General features: G+C 44.7%; 1 protein-coding gene across 4 annotated transcripts in view; it reads left to right on the forward strand.

Moving 5' to 3' along the window:
* Positions 1 to 17,491, forward strand: part of usp45 (ubiquitin specific peptidase 45) — a 44,036-nt gene extending 26,545 nt beyond the window's left edge. For 3 of the 4 annotated variants that reach the window (XM_042108310.1, XM_042108309.1, XM_042108311.1), the window contains exons 9-18: positions 7,521 to 7,608; positions 10,704 to 10,785; positions 11,088 to 11,179; positions 11,641 to 11,697; positions 12,637 to 12,768; positions 13,117 to 13,822; positions 14,399 to 14,496; positions 14,818 to 14,904; positions 15,165 to 15,306; positions 16,798 to 17,491. In XM_042108310.1, coding sequence (XP_041964244.1) covers positions 7,521 to 7,608; positions 10,704 to 10,785; positions 11,088 to 11,179; positions 11,641 to 11,697; positions 12,637 to 12,768; positions 13,117 to 13,822; positions 14,399 to 14,496; positions 14,818 to 14,904; positions 15,165 to 15,306; positions 16,798 to 16,928 — 1,615 coding nt within the window. In that variant the 3' untranslated portion in view covers positions 16,929 to 17,491. Of the gene's footprint in view, positions 1 to 1,861; positions 1,893 to 7,520; positions 7,609 to 10,703; positions 10,786 to 11,087; positions 11,180 to 11,640; positions 11,698 to 12,636; positions 12,769 to 13,116; positions 13,823 to 14,398; positions 14,497 to 14,817; positions 14,905 to 15,164; positions 15,307 to 16,797 lie in introns of those variants that run through there. The other variant, XM_042108312.1, reaches the window with a different exon arrangement.
* Positions 17,492 to 18,122: the final 631 nt, after the last annotated feature.

The raw sequence follows: 18,122 nt of genomic DNA on the forward strand, positions 1-18,122 counted from the left end.
TTCAATAATGCTTTCTCCACCTTTGTCCATGTATACAGTATTATAAAGCTTTAATCTGTACTCCTGTGACATCTTCCACTGTGACCTTTTCTGAACGCATGGAGGTATGATGACCGATGTAAAACCTTATTATGTGCATTGTCTCATGCCTACATCTTCCAGTTTATCCATATGCAGTACTTATCCATATACAGTAACAGCACTTATCCATATACAGCACTTATCCATATACAGTACTTATCCATATACAGTAACAGCACTTATCCATATGCAGCACTTATCCATATGCAGTAATTATCCATATACAGCACTTATCCATATACAGTACTTATCCATATACAGTAATGTAAACATATTTTTTGAAAGGGGAAAAAGTCAATAGAAAGGTCTCTCTTTTGCAATGATGGTGATTGGCCTCATTGGGTCATCATGTCTCATATGTAGGTATGAGTGTTAGGGTGTGTGTATGTGTATGTGAAAAAGTGTGTGTGTGTGTGTGTGTATAGTAGTATATGCTTAAGCAATGTGTCTGTTTGCTTTAAGAATGTACATATAGGAGTAAGAGTGTGTGTATGTGTGTGTGTGTGTGTGTGTGTGTGAGCAGCATACTGGGACTCCTCTGCGTCTGGTACTAAGTCATCCGCTGTTAATTGTGTTAGCGCCGCAGCTGTCTGCGCTTGCTGGGCCAGATTGGGTCGCAGCGCTACAGGCTCCTTCTGCCTTCCCTTCCACTGGGCTGCGTTTCCAGGACACACACACACACACACACACACATACACACACACACACACATGCCTGCACTCCCCCCACCCCCACCCATCTTTGGCCCTCCTCCTGCTGAAGCCAGGCTGCACGCCTGCCTGTCTCCTCCACCCCAGTTAGCAGGGAGCGCTAAGCAGCTACCAGCCCTGCCCACGACCCCCTCACAGACAATCAGAGCTGCGTTCAGAGCAGCATGCAGGAAAGGGCTGTGTGTCTGTCTGTGTGTGTGTGTGTGTGTCTGTGTGTGTGTTTGTGTATGCTTCTGTCTGTGCACGTATGTGTTTGTACGTGCGTCTGTCTGTGAGTGTTCATGAATGGGTGTCTTATTTGTGTGTGTGTGTGTGTGTATGTGTGTGTTTGCATGAAGGTACATTCAGTCAAGCAGTTCACTGCTAATTGTACCTTCCAACTGCTAAAACAAAAGTACTGTTAATGGCCCTCTTCCTCATTGCATTGTCTTTGGGTTATCATAACTACTACAGAATGGATGTCAATGCCTCAAAATTTACTGTACCTTTTGAAATCACATCTTCAACTACAAATGTGTTGTTTTGTTGTTGTTGTTGTTGTTGTTGTTGTTGTTGTTGTTGTTGTTGTGCTACAAATGCTATAATGCCATTAGCGATTTGCTGCTTAGTATTACGTAATAGGAGCAACATAAAAGGAGACGTATGACCTAATCTGGTGTGTAGTGATGAGAGATGTCACTAGCCTTGGTTTGGTGTCCTTCTGGTCCACCATCTTGGCTTGCTAGACCATTTGGATGCTTTGACCCTGTGCCACTTTGCCTGTGGGAAAGACAGAGGAGCAGAGGGTGGTGTGTGTGTGTGTGTAATTGTGCACTCTGTGTGTGTGTGTATGTGTTTATTCTCATGTGTGTGTATCATGTGGTGTAAGTGTATTAAAAAAAAACATCCTTATATGTAAATGTGTGTTAGTTTGTTTGGTGGTGTCAGTTAGTACATTTGTGTGCATGTTCACCATAGGTATCTGTGTGTCTGTCGGACTATGCAGTAGGAGTACCTCTATTTTCTGTGTGTGTGTGTGTGTGTGTGTGTGTGTGTGTGTGTGTGTGTGTTTTGACTTGCGTGTTGAGCAGGTGGGCCTTGTCATGAGATTTGATCTGAACACAGCAGAAGGGTTCCAAACTGTCCATCCAGCCGTCCAGACAAACATACCCCCCCCCCCCCCCCCCATCATGTCCGTCAGCACCTCCCTTTTCCTCCTCCCACCCCCCTCTGCCACCACCCGGTGTCCTGTCCCTGTTCAACTGCCCCATGTCCCCTCACCAGCTTCGCCGTACCCGCCTCGGTGCCACCCTCCCCCCCCCCCCCCCCAACCCACCAGCCTCCCACCACCTCTCCCTCCATCTCTAGCTCCGTCCGCAGCATCTCTCTGTCTGTCTCTCTGTTCCTCCCTTCCTTCTCCTCTCGTTCCTCTCTCTTTTTCTCTACTCCTGCCCATGGACTCTCTTCTCTCTTTCACTCTCTTTCTCCTCATTAAGCTGCAGGTCGACCATAGTGTGTCTGCCCTCTCTAATTCCACCACTCAGCATCCACCCCTACCTACCCTTTCCACACACACACACACACACACTCACATACACACACACTCACATACACACACACTCACATACACACACACACACCCTCACACATTCACACACACACACCCTCACACATTCACACACACACACACACACACACATTCACATACACACACACACACACACCCTCACACATTCACATACACACACACACCCTCATACTTCCCTCCACCAGCTCCATCTTCATCCACCATCTGCAGCATCCTCTCCTCCTCCTCCCCTCCACACACACCTCCAGTGTTGCCCTCTGAGCTCTGGACCCTGTGGGGTCTTTCTCCAGACCTGGGGGCAGTGCTAGGATGCTCAGCTGATGGACGGACAGGAGGGGGGAACAGATGGCATAGCTGTGTTGTGTGTGTGTGTGTGTGTTTGTGTGTGTGTGTGGAGGCAGACGATGGCACCCTCTCTGCTCGACTGGACCCATGGCCCTGGTGTCTGTCCAGCTTTGAGGCCACTCTAGGGTAGGCATGCGCACAGGCATGTGTATGGGTACAGGCACACCCATGCCAACCTGTTCCATCATGCCCTCTTGGCTGTCAGTGGAGTCATTGTCAACAGGTTGGCACAGCAATGCGCTCCCCCCATGCCCATCTGTCTTTGGACAGCTGTCTGCACATCTGCACTGCCCTGGACAGAGGTTGCCTTCAGGACGTGCACGTAATGCATACGGCACACACACACACACACACACACACACACACACACACACACACACACACACACACACACACACACACACACACACACACACACACACACACACACACACCAGAGTAAAGAGACAGAGACAGTTATAGACAGATTAAAAAAAGTATTTGCTTCACAGGGCATAAAGATATTATTTCAAACATTGTGACAGAGGGATTGAGCAAGGTTTCATGTTTCCGAATGCTTTTTAAAACCGCTCTCGTGAAACCTTTACTTAAAAATCACATTTTGGCCAAACTATCCTGAGTAACTACAGGCCTATATCAAACCTACCTTTCCTGAGCAAAGTTCTTGAAAAAGTTGTTTGTAATCAGCTAAATACCTTCCTCATCGAAAACAGTATTCTCGAAAAAGTCCAATCAGGTTTTAGATCAAATCATGGCACAGAAACGGCCCTAGTAAAAATAGTCAATGATCTTAGACTTGCTACTGACTTAAACAAAGTCTCAATCCTTTTAGATTTGAGTGCGGCATTCAACACCATTGATCATAACATTCTAATTCACCGTCTTGCGAAGTGGGTGGGTCTCTCTCTGATAATGTTCTAAACTGGTATCAAACCTACCTTACTGTCAGAAATGTTTATGTTAGTCTAGGAGGTCATGTGTCTGTAAAACATGACTTGCCTTTCGGTGTGGCCCAGGGGAGCTGCCTTGGTTCTCTGCTTTTTCCCTATGCTTCTGTTAGGAAACATCATAAGTCAGCACAATGTAAACTTCCACAGCTATGCAGATGATACCCAATTATATATTTCTGTGGAGCCAACTAACCCTGATGGCCTTTGCTCCCTTATCACATGCTTAACCCCCACTAATCAGTGTGAGCAACATTTTTTAAAGCTAAATGATGACAAAACAGAGGTACTTTTGGTTGAACCAAAATCTAAGCGAGACACCGTTCTTAGCAATCTTAGGAACCTGGCACACCAAAAAAGTAACAAGCCTAGGTGTCATCTTAGATACAGAGTTAAGTGTCAAGCCCCATACCAGTAAAGTTACCCAGACAGCTTATTTCCACATTTTTCTTTTTACTTAACAAGATGCAGAAAAAAACGAATCCATGCCTTGATCACTAGTAGATTAGACTACTGCAATGCACATTTACTGGTCTCAAAAAAAAAAACATATGAAGAAATTGGAACTCATACAGAACTCTGCTGCTAGACTTTTAACTAAGACCAGGAAGAGAGAGCACATCACCCCTGTGTTAGCTGAACTGCACTGGCTCCCTGTTCCCTATATAATTGATTTTAAGGTAATGTTAATTATTTACAAAGCTCTGAATGGCATAGCACATGAATGGCATATTTATATGAAGGTGCTATTTATATGATGTATAGAGCTTTTAATATCTTATCAACCACAAAGGAAACTTAGATCTTCCAATGCTAATCTTTTAATTGTACCCAAAGTGCTCCACAGGCAAAGTGGAGAAGCTGCTTTTATCCATTATGCACCAAAGCTATGGAACACCTGCCTCTGTACATCAAACAAGCAAGTTCAGTGAATATCTTTAAAAAAAGACCTGAAAACATACCTGTATATGAGAGCTTTTAGTTAAATCATCTTATCTTTTTCGGATTGTTCTATATTCGACTGCTGCTATTCCCCCTATTAAGTCGGGTTCTGCTCAAGGTTTCTTCCAGGAATATGGGAGTTTTTCCTTGCCACTGTTGCCATATGGCGTGCTTGGTTAAGGGTTAAGGCTGCCAGTTTTTCCGGTCGTTGTGTTCCTTAAGTGTCTGTATATAAATTCATATAATCACAATACTTTTAAAACAGAGAGACTCTTTTGACTAAGGTGGCAACACAAGACCTCACCTTGTTATCTTGTTATTTACTATGCTGTTTCCTCAGACCTGAATGGTCTTTCTTGAACACATGAATTCACACCACAGCAGGCTTTGTGCACTGGTTGGCCAATGAAGCAGGTTTAGGGGGAAATGCTGTTTTAAAAATAAATCTGTGTGAAGTTTGCATGAGGGATGCTGAGAAATGGGAAAGAGGGTGTGATGGAGAGAAAGAGAGAGAAAAAGAGAGAGAGAGAGAGAGAGAAATTCAATCAATCAACTTTATTCAAGACACAAAGGTCCATAGAGACAACACAGTTTTATATATATATATATATATATATATATATATATATATATATATATATATATATATATATATATATATATATATAAAAAACAATACAAAACATTTAAGAATGATGCAGAAGAGGCGTCATTTATAAAACATATACAGGTTTTGGGTCCAATGTTTCCAAAAGCAAGATGTGTACCTTGTGTCACTCTTAGAGACATCAGCTATGGACACAATAATCATATTCTTAGACCCTGTCTGCAATTTCTTAAATTAAGTAGTGCCAAACATTTCACTGGCACTACTCCACCTAGGAATTTTAAGCACAATTCTCAGTGCATCGTTATAAGCCACTTGAAGTTTTCATTTTCGACTCACCGCAGGTGGAGTGCAATAGGTTTTGAAGAGTGAGAGATTGAAAAAGCGAGTAAAAGACGCTGTGGTGCAGAAGAGGAAGGCCTTGAGAAGAGATGAAGAGGTTCTTATTTGTATGTTTGTACAGATCTTGATTGTGCCATTGATGTGTATGTGGCTGGGGTGAGGGAGTTCTATGTTTTTTTTGTGTGTGTGTGTGTGTGTGTGTGTGTGTGTGATTTGTGTGTGATTTGTGTGTTTGTGGGTCTGTTTGAATATGTTTGTTAGCTACTATTTGTACATGTCTGTATGGCTGCCTGTCTCTATCGATTTGTTTTTGTTTTGTTGTTTTTTGTGTTCCTGAATGTGTATCCTCTCTGTCTTACCTCCCCAGTGTGTGTGGCGTGCGTGCGTGCGTGTGTGTGGCGTGCGTGCGTGTGTCCGTCCGTGTGTGTGTGTGTGTGTGCTCACTTCCTGAGCCTTAATGCCCGGTTCATGTGCATGTACTGTAGGTGGTCCTCTCACCGCTCATTTGATCAATGCTTTATTGCTCCTGAAATAGGATAAAATGAAAAGTGATTGTCTCATGTACCTGCACACTTTGTGATCAAAAGAAAGTGTGAAAAATAGATGGGTTATCGCTTGTTTTATGAAGATATTTTGAAAAGGACCGCAGTGTGATGCTCCTGTGACTAAAGGAAATATCTGCAGTTATTATTAAGAAGTTTAAGGTTCATGTGACTGTAGACAATTTCCCTGAGCTTGACCACATGAGGAAAATTGGCCCCAGGCCAATGCAATGCAATAAAGGATAGTGCAACATGGCAGACAAAGAGCCAAGGGAAACTTGCCAGGAGATACAATCTGAGCCAAGGTGAAGCACCTTGGCACCTTCCATTGCTTTTGACCACCAGTGGGCTCAATGAGGAAGAACCAGCAGAGAGAACATCACTACTGAGAGGAAAAGATTTCTAAAAAAGAAAGACTGAAATGCATGTTTGATTGTTTTGTTTATATAGTGCAAAAACCATTGAAGTGGTTTCAAGGTGCTTTACAGTGTCTGAGAAAACAAACATTTCATAGCAAAGAACGGCAGCTGTGCCACATGGGGAAGGTTGAGTTACCACATGTTTTGGAGCTCCTTCATGATGCCTGGCTCAGGGGTGCCTCAGACTTGTGCAGAGCACAGAAAACTCGCTAACTAATCATTATCACTCAATCAAAATTAGTAGCAAAGTCTGATGGATGCTTCTTGCTTTTGTCAATTTATTTCAGTGAAACCTCTTTTTATGTGGACGAGTGTCAACATATTAGTCCATGTCTGTATGTGAGTGAACACATGGTTAAAGCCAGAGTCGTATCTACAGTACAGTTGTGTGCAGAATAATAGCATTGTGTTTTAAAAATAGAATAAAGCTCAAAACAGTATATTTACGGCTGTGGTTAAAACCACGTTCACCATTAGTGAAACCTTTTTGAAGCTGTCTCTCTGTTTATGGGTACGTAACACAACATCATTTAGAAAGAAGCTTAATAAAAAAAAGTGAGTGCATGAAACGTTCTGGGTTTTGAATGGGAACATAAAGGGAGCTTTGTGTTAAGAAGGTGGGAGCGTGTGTGTGGTGAAAGCACATGGTCTTTGGCAAGGTGTTTTGGAGAAGACGGTCACGTTTTGAGCAGTAATCACCACATATGTTGTGCTTTGTGTGTGTGTGTGTGCGTGTGTGTGCGCTTGCGCTTGCTTGCTTGCTTGCTTGCTTGCTTGCGTGCGTGCGTGCGTGCGTGCGTGCGTGCGTGCGTGCGTGCGTGCGTGTACATTCAAACATGGAGTGTGCATTCATTAATGGAGTTTTTACTCTTCAGGAGGTCATAATGGCAACTAGCGAACTAAAGAGTAAAATTCTAGTGTGAGCTGTGTATGTGTACAAGGTGAGCATTATTGTATATTTCTTCTGTTTCTCTTATTCTAAGTGGTGCTCAAGCTGAAGTTGTATGTTTTTCTACAGGGCCCCTCGCTTTAAAGGCTACCAGCAGCAAGACAGCCAGGAGCTTCTTCACTACCTGCTAGATGCCATGAGGGTGGAGGAGACCAAGGTGAGATTTGTTCTCTGTGCTAAACGTCTTTACCCATTGAGTCGCGTGTGTGTGTATAGGTATACGTATATATATGTAGGGTATACCCATGATACGGGTCCTTAAAACCAGACATCCTTCGGCCCATGTTCTCTTCTGAATGTTAGTGCTCATCCACGTGCTGTAGCAGAATAATCACACAGCATGGGATTTGGCTAGCCTTTGTTCATTAACCTTCATGGAACCCTTTGCGTAGTATTTGGATGGTGTAGACAGACCCCCTTTAACCCCCACCCCCACCCCCCCTCCTTTCCCCAAATCCCAACATTTTGTCAGGGGGTCTACAGAAAGAGTCGGGACCTGCCCTCAGCCACCCCCATTGGTTATGGATGAGTAGGGCAGCAGACTTGAATCTCTGTCTGGTTGAAGTCAGGGACCCATTGGGCTGCACTTACCCCGCTGGTGTGGAGCGACTGTGGGCAGCGGGTGACATGAGTAGTGGTCAGCTGCAGCCACCCCTACCACCACCCCCCAGGCCCCAGCAGACCCCATTCAGACCTGTGAATGTTCCCAGTTGTGCCACTAAAAGCAGGCTGCAAGTGTGAAGGGCGCCGGCTTTGTGCGCCCTGGGAAATACACAGCTGCTCAGTGGGGCTTTGTGACACACACACACACACACACACACACACACACACACACACACACACACACATGCACAGAGAGACGCAGACAATCAACTCCTTAATCAGAGATGCTGGGTGGGGGTGGGGGGTGTAGAGCCCTTTACCTCTCCCTCCCTGGAAGGAAGAAGACATGGGAAGGGTAACAAACCAGTCTGGACTAGTGTACACACAGATTACTAGCTTGATTTTTAATGACGCTCGGCATCATTCAAGAATGTCCTTGTTTATTTACACACACACACACACACACACACACACACACTTTATACTTGATTTTGGTTCCACTTTACAAGTCAACTTACATTAGGAATCAAATCTGAATAATCCTAGTAGATTAAAGCAGTTCAGCAATCTATCATGAGTTTTTAACAGGTTCAAGGGTATAGGACACATTGTCTCTTCCAAGTGAACATGCTTCCTATAACTGCTGATATGGAACAGTACTTAACTAGCTGCTAAGTAGAGAATAAAAGTCTGACACAAATAGCACATGGATATTCAAGGCAAAGCTCCCACCCCACAACCACCCAAGACACAAGAATGATTCACACACATTTATTTTTTACCGCCCACCATCCTGCCCAACAGGAACCACACACACACACAGGGGCAAGCACCCTTCTTCTGCCTGTGACGTGACTTGCCCCAGCTCCTCAGGGTTATCTAGGAGTGCTAACCGCTAATTGCTACCAGATCCACCCATTTGGATCAGCAGCCAAAATATGCTAATGGGGGCCATAACAAATTACCACCAATTAGCCGCGGTTAACTAATGATCACAGTCTTGGCATGGCCCACTGATCTGGGCTGGGATGGAGGGGCACCTTGCGATGGGAAGAAAGGAGAGAGCCCTGTTGTTGTTGAAGGAGGGGTAGGTGGTGGTGCTGCTGGGGTAAATTTGGGGGTGGGGTGGGTGCTAGTAATTAATAAGTGGGTTACTCAGCAGAGTCCGACTGTGAGTGTTTGGGCCATGGGAGGGGGTATGAGGGGGAGCGGGGGTTTTGAGGTATAGGGAAGGGATTAACGAGGCTTTTGACCTAAATAGCCAGTCCAGTGAGGAGGGGGTCGGACAATAGGGGGTGACTGGTCGAGCCCCTCAACCGACCCGCAGCCAATTACCTATTGATTGGTGCTTTGCTGGGGCTGTGTGTCCCCTCGGCTTTCTCACAAACACACTCACTGGCCACGTCGCCTATGATTAGGACATCACACACTCACTCACTCACTCACTCTCTCTTACACATACACACACACACACACACACACACACCCATGAATTGTATGTTCTGCGATGGTTCATACATGCTGTCTAATTAACAAGCTGTGAGGAAAATGTGTAACACACACACACACACACACACACACACACTCAGGCAGAGGATCTCTAACTCAATCATGCATACATACTCTGTGTCTCTGTTACTCACTCCAACAACCATCACACACACACACACACAAACACACCACCACCACACACTGTCTTCATCCTTGCCCTCTCACTGATCAAAGGAGTAACTATTTACTAGGTGATCCCTCTCCTATCGTGTACACACACACACACACACACACACACACACACACTGTTATAAATGACCAACATGACAGTTTAATTTCTTAATATACTTAATATACATATGCATGTTTACGCACTTTCATGCACAGATGCCTCTCCATATTGTGTTTTATGATTAATAAAACACACACACATGCACCCAAGTACACACACAACAAATAGGCATAATACATATAGCATTTAGTTAAAGTCTTATCTGTTCACCTCTCATCCTCTGTGAATGAAATTAGATATCTTATGCTCATTCCTTTGCTACATAGTTATGTGCAAATGCAATAACTTCCTTTCTGTATTTGAAATTAGTCTCTGTTGTCGAACCTTATATTATCACGGTATCAACTGCAACACTTAAACTGCTTCACTCTTTGTTATTAGAGAATAATACGATTCTGTAATTCTGGAGATGTATACAATAATTTGTTAATTCTACATTAAATAACAGATAAACAAATCATGAACTGCATTGTTTTTTTATTTTTGGTTATTGGTTTTGTATTTTTATTGTTCGTCAATGGCTCTTTAAACTCCACCTAATGTGGTGGCATGTGCCAGAGAGAGAGAGAGAGAGAGATTTTTGAGACACTTCTGCCATTGGGACCTTAACTGAGGCACACGCTTCCTCCACTATAAAACAGACAGATTGTTATAATAGATTAATGTAAGACATGTTAAACATAAGCACAAAAATAGACATAAATCACATTAAGCTATGAAGATGACTTTATAGAGCCATAGTGTTGTTACTACAGATTCATGTTGCGGCGCTACCATGGAAATGCCTTGTTAATGTCTCACTACTTTTGTCATCATTTGTTTGGTTTTGTTTGGTTTTGTTTGGTTTGTGTGTCTCCTCTTGACAGCGCATCAAGGCAGGCATCCTAAAAGCGTTTAACAACCCGACTGAGAAGACAGCCGACGATGAGACCAAACGTCAAGTCAAAGGTCTGTGATGTGTGCAACTTTTGCACCACCAGCCAGGACAACAGCGTCATCTTGTGGCTACTTAAATTCACTGCATATTTAACATAACAGACACATGATCATGAATCAGCTGAAGAGAATAAGTGACTATTAGTAGTATCCCTTTAAGTTTTATTGTACATTGCCAATGAAATGTGTAGGGCTATTCACAGCACCATATAGCAGAAGAGGCAGCAATTCCAGTTGAAATCTAGAAGGGATGAATTCTCATCTTACTGTGTGCTATTGCACTACAAACATTCAAACGTGTCTTCGCTTCACAGCTTATGGCAAAGAGGGTGTGAAGATGAACTTTGTGGATCGCATCTTTGTGGGAGAGTTAACCAACACCATCATGTGTGAAGAGTGTGAACATGTAGGTAACACACACACACGCACACACAGAATACATTCTTTAATGTTAATGTCTGTTGTATTCTTCATACAGCAACAGTAATTACGCAGCGACACCACTAGGTTGGTGCAGCTGTTTCTAACAGCAGCATCATAAGCATATCTAGTAGTCCCCCAAGACCAAGCATACTACCTTATACAATATAATATGACATAATATAACTCTTATTTTGAGAGTTTCCTGTCTGATTTCTTTTTTTGTCTTTCTTTGCTTCTCTCTTTTCTGTTCTTTTTCCTCTCTTCCCTTTTTCACCTATCTTCCACTCTCCACTCCTCTTCTCCTCTCTTTTCCATTCTTCTCCTCTCCTTTCCTCTCCTCTCTTCTCTCCTCTCTTCTCTCCTCTCCCTTCCTCTCCTCTCCTCTCCTCTCCTCTTCTCTTCTCTTCTCTCCTCTCCTCTCCTCTCCTTGTCCCTCCCTCCCAGATCTCCACAGTGAAAGAGGCCTTCATTGACATCTCACTGCCAATTATAGAGGAGAGGGTAAGAAACTCTTGACTTCGCCTTCCCACTCATTGAAGCTCAGCACCTCACCACACACACATGCACACATATGAAGAAGACCAGCAGGAAACTGAGCTGGAGTTGGATGCAATGTGAATGTCATTGTTTGTCAATAGTTTGGAATGTTAGCTACTTCCTGTGATGTCATTTTAGCTTATCTTCTCTCTTTCTTGAAACCGTTACCTCTTACAGCTCAATGTGTACCTTAGTACCTGTTACTATTGTGCTCAAAGGGGGGGATACAAACCCAAAGCTCATTTTCAGCCCTAGTTTAATAAGAATACATGTATGCTGAGGCCACGACGGAGGTGTGTGTGTGGGAAAAACATGATATGACTCCTAACTGCTCTGTGAATTATGAGAATGGTGTCCGAAAAAAACAGAAATGACCACCAGGCAGATATTGTGTCGGTGAACCACCACAGGCAACCGTAGGATCATACCCATGTCTAGTCACCACCATCTTGCCTCACTGACCTGGTGTTTCACATGAAACCCCCAACATGCATTACCGATTTCTCTCTCGTCTTTTAAATGATGCACAGAAGAAGAAACAGCCTTAACCTCACATGCCCCCTAGTGTCAACTCGGCACACATATAGTCATGCACACATATAGTGCATGAACATAATGAAAGATAGAAGGCAGAGAACAGCCATAACCTCACATACCCTGTAGTGTCAACTCAGCACAGGTCACCACACACATGCACATATATATTAAATGCTATGAGTTTGATGTGTATGCAACCGCATGAACACGTGTGTCTATGTACATTTATGAATATATATATATATATATATATATATATATATATATATATATATATATATATATATATAATATATATATATTACCTATGTATATGTATATATATATGTGTACCTATCTTCAGCTTCGTTCTCTCGACCCATTCAGATCTCCAAGCCTTCGAACCCCAGCAGATCGGGAAAGAGCAGTCGGGAGCAGGAAGCTCTCGTAACCCACGGCGACGAGCCCTTGACAATGCACACTCAGGGTAACAGAGCCATCAGGAGGCTGAGTGCACCGGTACGGGCTTACTGCTCTGAACTCCCCGCAAGAGTGTGTGTGTGTGTGTGTGTGTGTGTGTGTGTGTGAGTGTGTGTGAAAGAGATGGAGACAGAAAGGAATGTACTGAACGTTTGGTTGTGCACCAGCAAGAGAGGGCTGATGAAGTTCACGTTGATCCTGCCAAAGCAGTTGTAGGGATTGTGTCTTTTAGTTTACAATATGCGGCAGGACATTTGAGAGGGGCAGCACCTTTGTCGTGATTGGGCGTGGCTTCAGCACAGTCAGCGGGGCTTTCCAGAGCAGATTGGTAGAAAGAAAGAGAGAGAGTGAGCGGCATTAACTGAGTATCCAGGTTTTTCTCCTCAGAGGCAACCTGGCCGGCGTTTGTCCAGCAGTCAGGACGAGAGGGGAGGAGCCAGCTGCAGCGCCGCCCTTAATGAGGAGGATCTCTGTTCGGCTGGGCGGGGCTTTGGCAGCTGCCGGGGAGGCGGAGGCGGGTCTGGCAGCCAATCGGATGGCAGCGAGAAGGATTCGGGCGCTCAGGACAGCAGTAACGATGCCGACAGCGAGGCGTCCGAGAGCGAATGGTCGCCCCGTTCACCCCCCGGACCCAGCCACCGGGGAAGCATCACTACCCCCACGCCCGCTGATCGCACCTCCAAACCCGCGCCCACCCCCGCGCCAGCGCACTACCAGCCCGCTCTGCCGTCTCTCACCACCAGCCATCGACCCCCGCAGGGCGGCGCCGTAGAGCAGCTGGTCAGCGCCGTGTCCAAGCTGGGCCTCGTGCACACCTCGCCCGACACGCTGCCCCCGGACGAGCCGGGCGAGTCGGCCAGACAGGCCGCGCAGCCCCCACACGCCTACCCCCACCGCCAGCAGCAGCAGCACGGCCACCAGGGGGCGTTCCAGGCGCTGTCCCACAGCTACATGCCCAGCTCTAAGGAGTGCTCGGTGCAGTCCTGCCTTTACCAGTTCACCTCCGTGGAGCTGCTCATGGGCAACAACAAGCTGCTGTGTGAGAACTGCACGGAGCGCCGGCAGAGACAGCTCAGGAAGAGCAGCACATCAGGTGAGGGATGAGAACGAGAAGAGGGGAGGGGGGGGGCAGAAGAGATTAGATAGATAGATAGATAGATAGATAGATAGATACTTTCTGTCTGTCTGTCCGTCCGTCCGTCCGTCCCTCCCTCCCTCCCAAGGGGAAATTCGAGGGAGAGAGAGGAATCTGCTAGGGAGATGGACCTGAGAGAGAGACAAGTCAGGGAGATGGGTAAGATATTAATACGTAGACCTGAGAGAGAGAGAGACCGGTAAGATATTAGTAGACCTGAGAGAGAGAGAGGGAGACCGGTAAGATATTAATACGTAGACCTGAGAGAGAGAGAGAGACCGGTAAGATATTAGTAGACCTGAGAGAGAGAGAGAGAGAGAGAGAGAGAGAGAGAGAGAGAGGGAGATCGGTAAGATATTAGTAGACCTGAGAGAGAGAGAGAGACCGGTAAGATGGAGACAGAGAACAGAGAGAGATGCAGAGAGGTGTGGTCGGTGGTGCTCTGATCTAATTGATGTGGGTTGACTCGTTTTCTTATATATACTGCACACAACTGTGGTGCTAACGCTCGCTGATTGTGTTTGTGTGGCGCAGGGAAAAAATCGGAGCGCGTGTACACCAGCGCCCGCAAGCAGATGCTCATCTCCTCCCTGCCACCCGTGGTCACACTGCACCTTAAGCGGTTTCACCAGGTCAGCACACTGCCACGCTCACACACGCTCGTTTCACATGCAAGTGGGTGCTCACACACACTCAAACAATGAAAGACATGCATTCATCTACAGAGCTCATGTATTATTAATGCATACATACACATAATCTATACATACAATACATATATTCACATTTACAAGTTCACACATGTATGCACACATATGCACACATGCACACTGTTCCGCACTGTGATCTCTCCTCTGTGATCTGTGACTGTCCTGCTCTTGCTGTCGTTTTTGGATGTGCTGATGGCCTGTTTTGTGACCTGTTGTTGTTGTTGTTGTTGTTGTTGTCCCCAGGCAGGGATGAACCTGCGGAAGGTGAACCGACACGTGGACTTCCCTCTCATACTGGACCTAGCACCCTTCTGCTCAGCCTCGTGCAAGGTACTGGCCAGGGAACCGTCGGTCAGCTGGAACCACACGCTAGAACTGTGCTACAACCCTGAAGCCTCATTCATGCCTCCTTTTCATACAAGAATAGACATGTACAAAGTATGGACGAAATGAATGCAGAGTACAGATAGAAGTCTTCGTCCGTATCCGTATTTAATCTTAATAGATGGTGGAACTAAAATGTAGAGGCAGAGTATTTTGTGAGTTTAAAATTATTTATAAAATTATTTAAAATGATTTATGTGTTTTAGAACCTGTTGCCAGGTGAGCGGGTCCTGTATAGTCTCTATGGGATCGTTGAGCACAGCGGATCGATGCGAGGAGGCCACTACACGGCATACGTGAAGGTCCGCAACCCAGTAAAGAGGTCCGACCAGCGTCGCAACCATTCAGGTGAGTGACCGACTATTCCACCAGTCAGCATTCAAGGCAGACCTGCTCAGCGCTTCGCTTCGCGTTCAATAGGCCCCTGCAAGGACACCATTGACTAAAGTGTGTGTGTGTGTGTGTGTGTGTGTGTGTGTGTGTGTGTGTGTTGTGTGTGTGTGTGTGTGTGTGTGTGGTGTATGTGTGTGTGTTTTGCAAGAGCATCTTGATGAAGGCCTTTGCGAATGTGGGCTGCTCCATAGCTCAATGGCTGTGACCAGCTTTTTACTCAGGCTTACATTCAGGGGCATGTAGATCATGCAGCAAACCGCAAACAACCACTGCAGTGCTCGGTTTACAGTCCTCAGTGCCCTTTTCCATTTTTCATATACATCACCCATTCTTCTTTTACAAAAACCTTTACATTGAACCCCCAGCAGGGCCACCGCCATCGTCTTCTGAAAGGGAATATTTTCTAATTGTATTTATATGTCTGTTTGACAACAAACAGACAAATAAGTTTATTCAATATTTTCAAAAGAACTGACCTTCACAGAGCAAAACATCTGCAGCCGACTTCTGATTTTGAAGAGCTCCTGTTGATAGATAGATAGATAGATAGATAGATAGATAGATAGATAGATAGATAGATTCATTCTTTCATTCTTTCATTCTTTCTTTCTTTCTTTCTTTCTTGATCCCTAAGGGGAAATTGAAGGTCTCAGTAGCATACAGACATCACACACAACATGCACTTACAGCAGAAAAAATAATATAAATATAGATAAAACACCACTGCACAATAAAGACAGTAGAAGATAAAAAAAATACTAAATAAAACTAAATCAAATATCCACATAGCGTGCTTAAGGATGATCAAGCATGAGGCGCTTGCAGTGACAGGGCAGGGACTGAGCCTGTAATTCTGTATGCATGGTGAGGTGCTCTATGAGAGTGAGTGTCATGGTGATGGTGCAAATAAGTAAGTCCAACAGTGCAAGAAATGTTGTGACACCAACATACAAGTCTAGGCCTAGACAGACATAAAAAAAAAAAAAAGCTTTGCATTTGCAAAAAAGCCTGAGCATTCAGTGTTCAGCATTCACCTGCATTAAATCAATTAAATCACCCGAACAGCGCTGAGATGAACCAGAAGCAGAGGATATGGAGGGGATAGAGGGCCAGACAGGACTGGATAATACTGGGTCTGGGGGGGCGGATTGCTGTTAATCCTCTCCTCTACCGCATAGTCCTCTGCAGTAATAGAGAGAGAGAGAGAGAGAGAGAGAGAGAGAGAGATAGAGAGAAAGGTGCAGGTTGATTGTGCTCACCCTGCCCACTTAAGTGTGAGCTAATGGCTGTCTCCCTTCTGACTTTCTGTCTGCTCCCATGTATGTGGGGTAGTTTAAGTGTTTGAATTTACCAATGGGGTAGTTTAAGTGTTTGAATTGAGCAATGTACACTAACTGTTTCATGGCAAATATATATACCCGGTAATAGTTTTTTTTACCCCTTCAGGTGGGCGTGAGGCCAGTGCATCATCCCAGGGTCAGTGGGTGTATGTCAGTGACACGAACGTTCAGACGGTACCGGAGTCTCGTGTGCTCAACTCTCAGGCCTACCTGCTCTTCTATGAGGAGCTGCCTTAGGGAGTTTGGGAAGGAGGGGGACAGTGATAAGTGAATGGTTGAGTCCATTAAAGGGGTGCACTGAATGTTCAAGTCTGTTGTGAGGACACATTGAATGGAAGACAATTCATACGACATAAACTTGTATAATATCTGCTTGAGTGTGTGGCTTGGACTTTCAGCATATTTTGATTTCTGTGTGTGTATGGGGTCGGATAGCCTGAGTGAAATGTTAGCACATTTGAATTGAATCTACAGGTTAATCTGGAAAGAAGCCCATTGACGTCTGTTTCCGAATCACCAAAAACCCAGGAATGTGTTATTTCTTTGGAATTGAGTAAACAACTGCATTTAAAACCTTTGTTTAGAAGAAATATGTTTGCTGCACTTCTGAAACAATTTAGTTAAAGTTTAATTTCAATTTAATTTTACTGCTGGTTGCGTCCCTGGAAGTTGTACAATGGAAAGTTCTGAAACAGGCGTCAAAAAGGATCCTTTCCAGACAGACCTGCAGAGCAAATTTTTATTCAGTGGTTCATCTGGGTTTAACCAGGTTAGGAGTCTGATGGATGGGTGTTTATTTAGCAAAGAGTTATTTAAAAAAAAAATATATATATAGATAGATATTTTATTGTACAGCCAGATGGTTAAACATAGAGGAGGCATTGGAGTGAAGCAGATGATGAGCTTGTAGCAGTGAGTAAATGCCAGACTGGGGCGATACTTCTAGGAGATGGCAGAGAGGAATGGCTGGGGGTGATGCATAGGATGGCATACCGCACAGTGAGCGCCAAAGAGAGGAGAGCATACGGCGAAGGCAGTGCCTTCAACGTTTGCTGGAGAGCCCTGTGTGTGTGCATGGGTTGTGTTTTTGGGTTGTGTTTTTGTGCCACATCAAGCTCAGTTTTTGCATAAAACATGACATACTTGACTTGTGTACTTGACATACCCTCAGGACACACACACATACACATACATATACAGTATACATGTAATGTTTTGTACATACAATACATTTACCTCCGCACACACAGACACATGCACACACACACACACACACACACACACACATACAGTATACATGTAATGTTTTGTACATACAATACATTTACCTCCGCACACACAGACACATGCACGCACATACACACACATACACATACACATACACATACACATACACACACACAGTCATACATATAAACAAAATGACACACT

This window comes from Alosa sapidissima, chromosome 10 (assembly GCF_018492685.1).
Source record: "Alosa sapidissima isolate fAloSap1 chromosome 10, fAloSap1.pri, whole genome shotgun sequence".
In the NCBI taxonomy this organism is placed as follows: Eukaryota; Metazoa; Chordata; class Actinopteri; order Clupeiformes; family Clupeidae; genus Alosa; species Alosa sapidissima.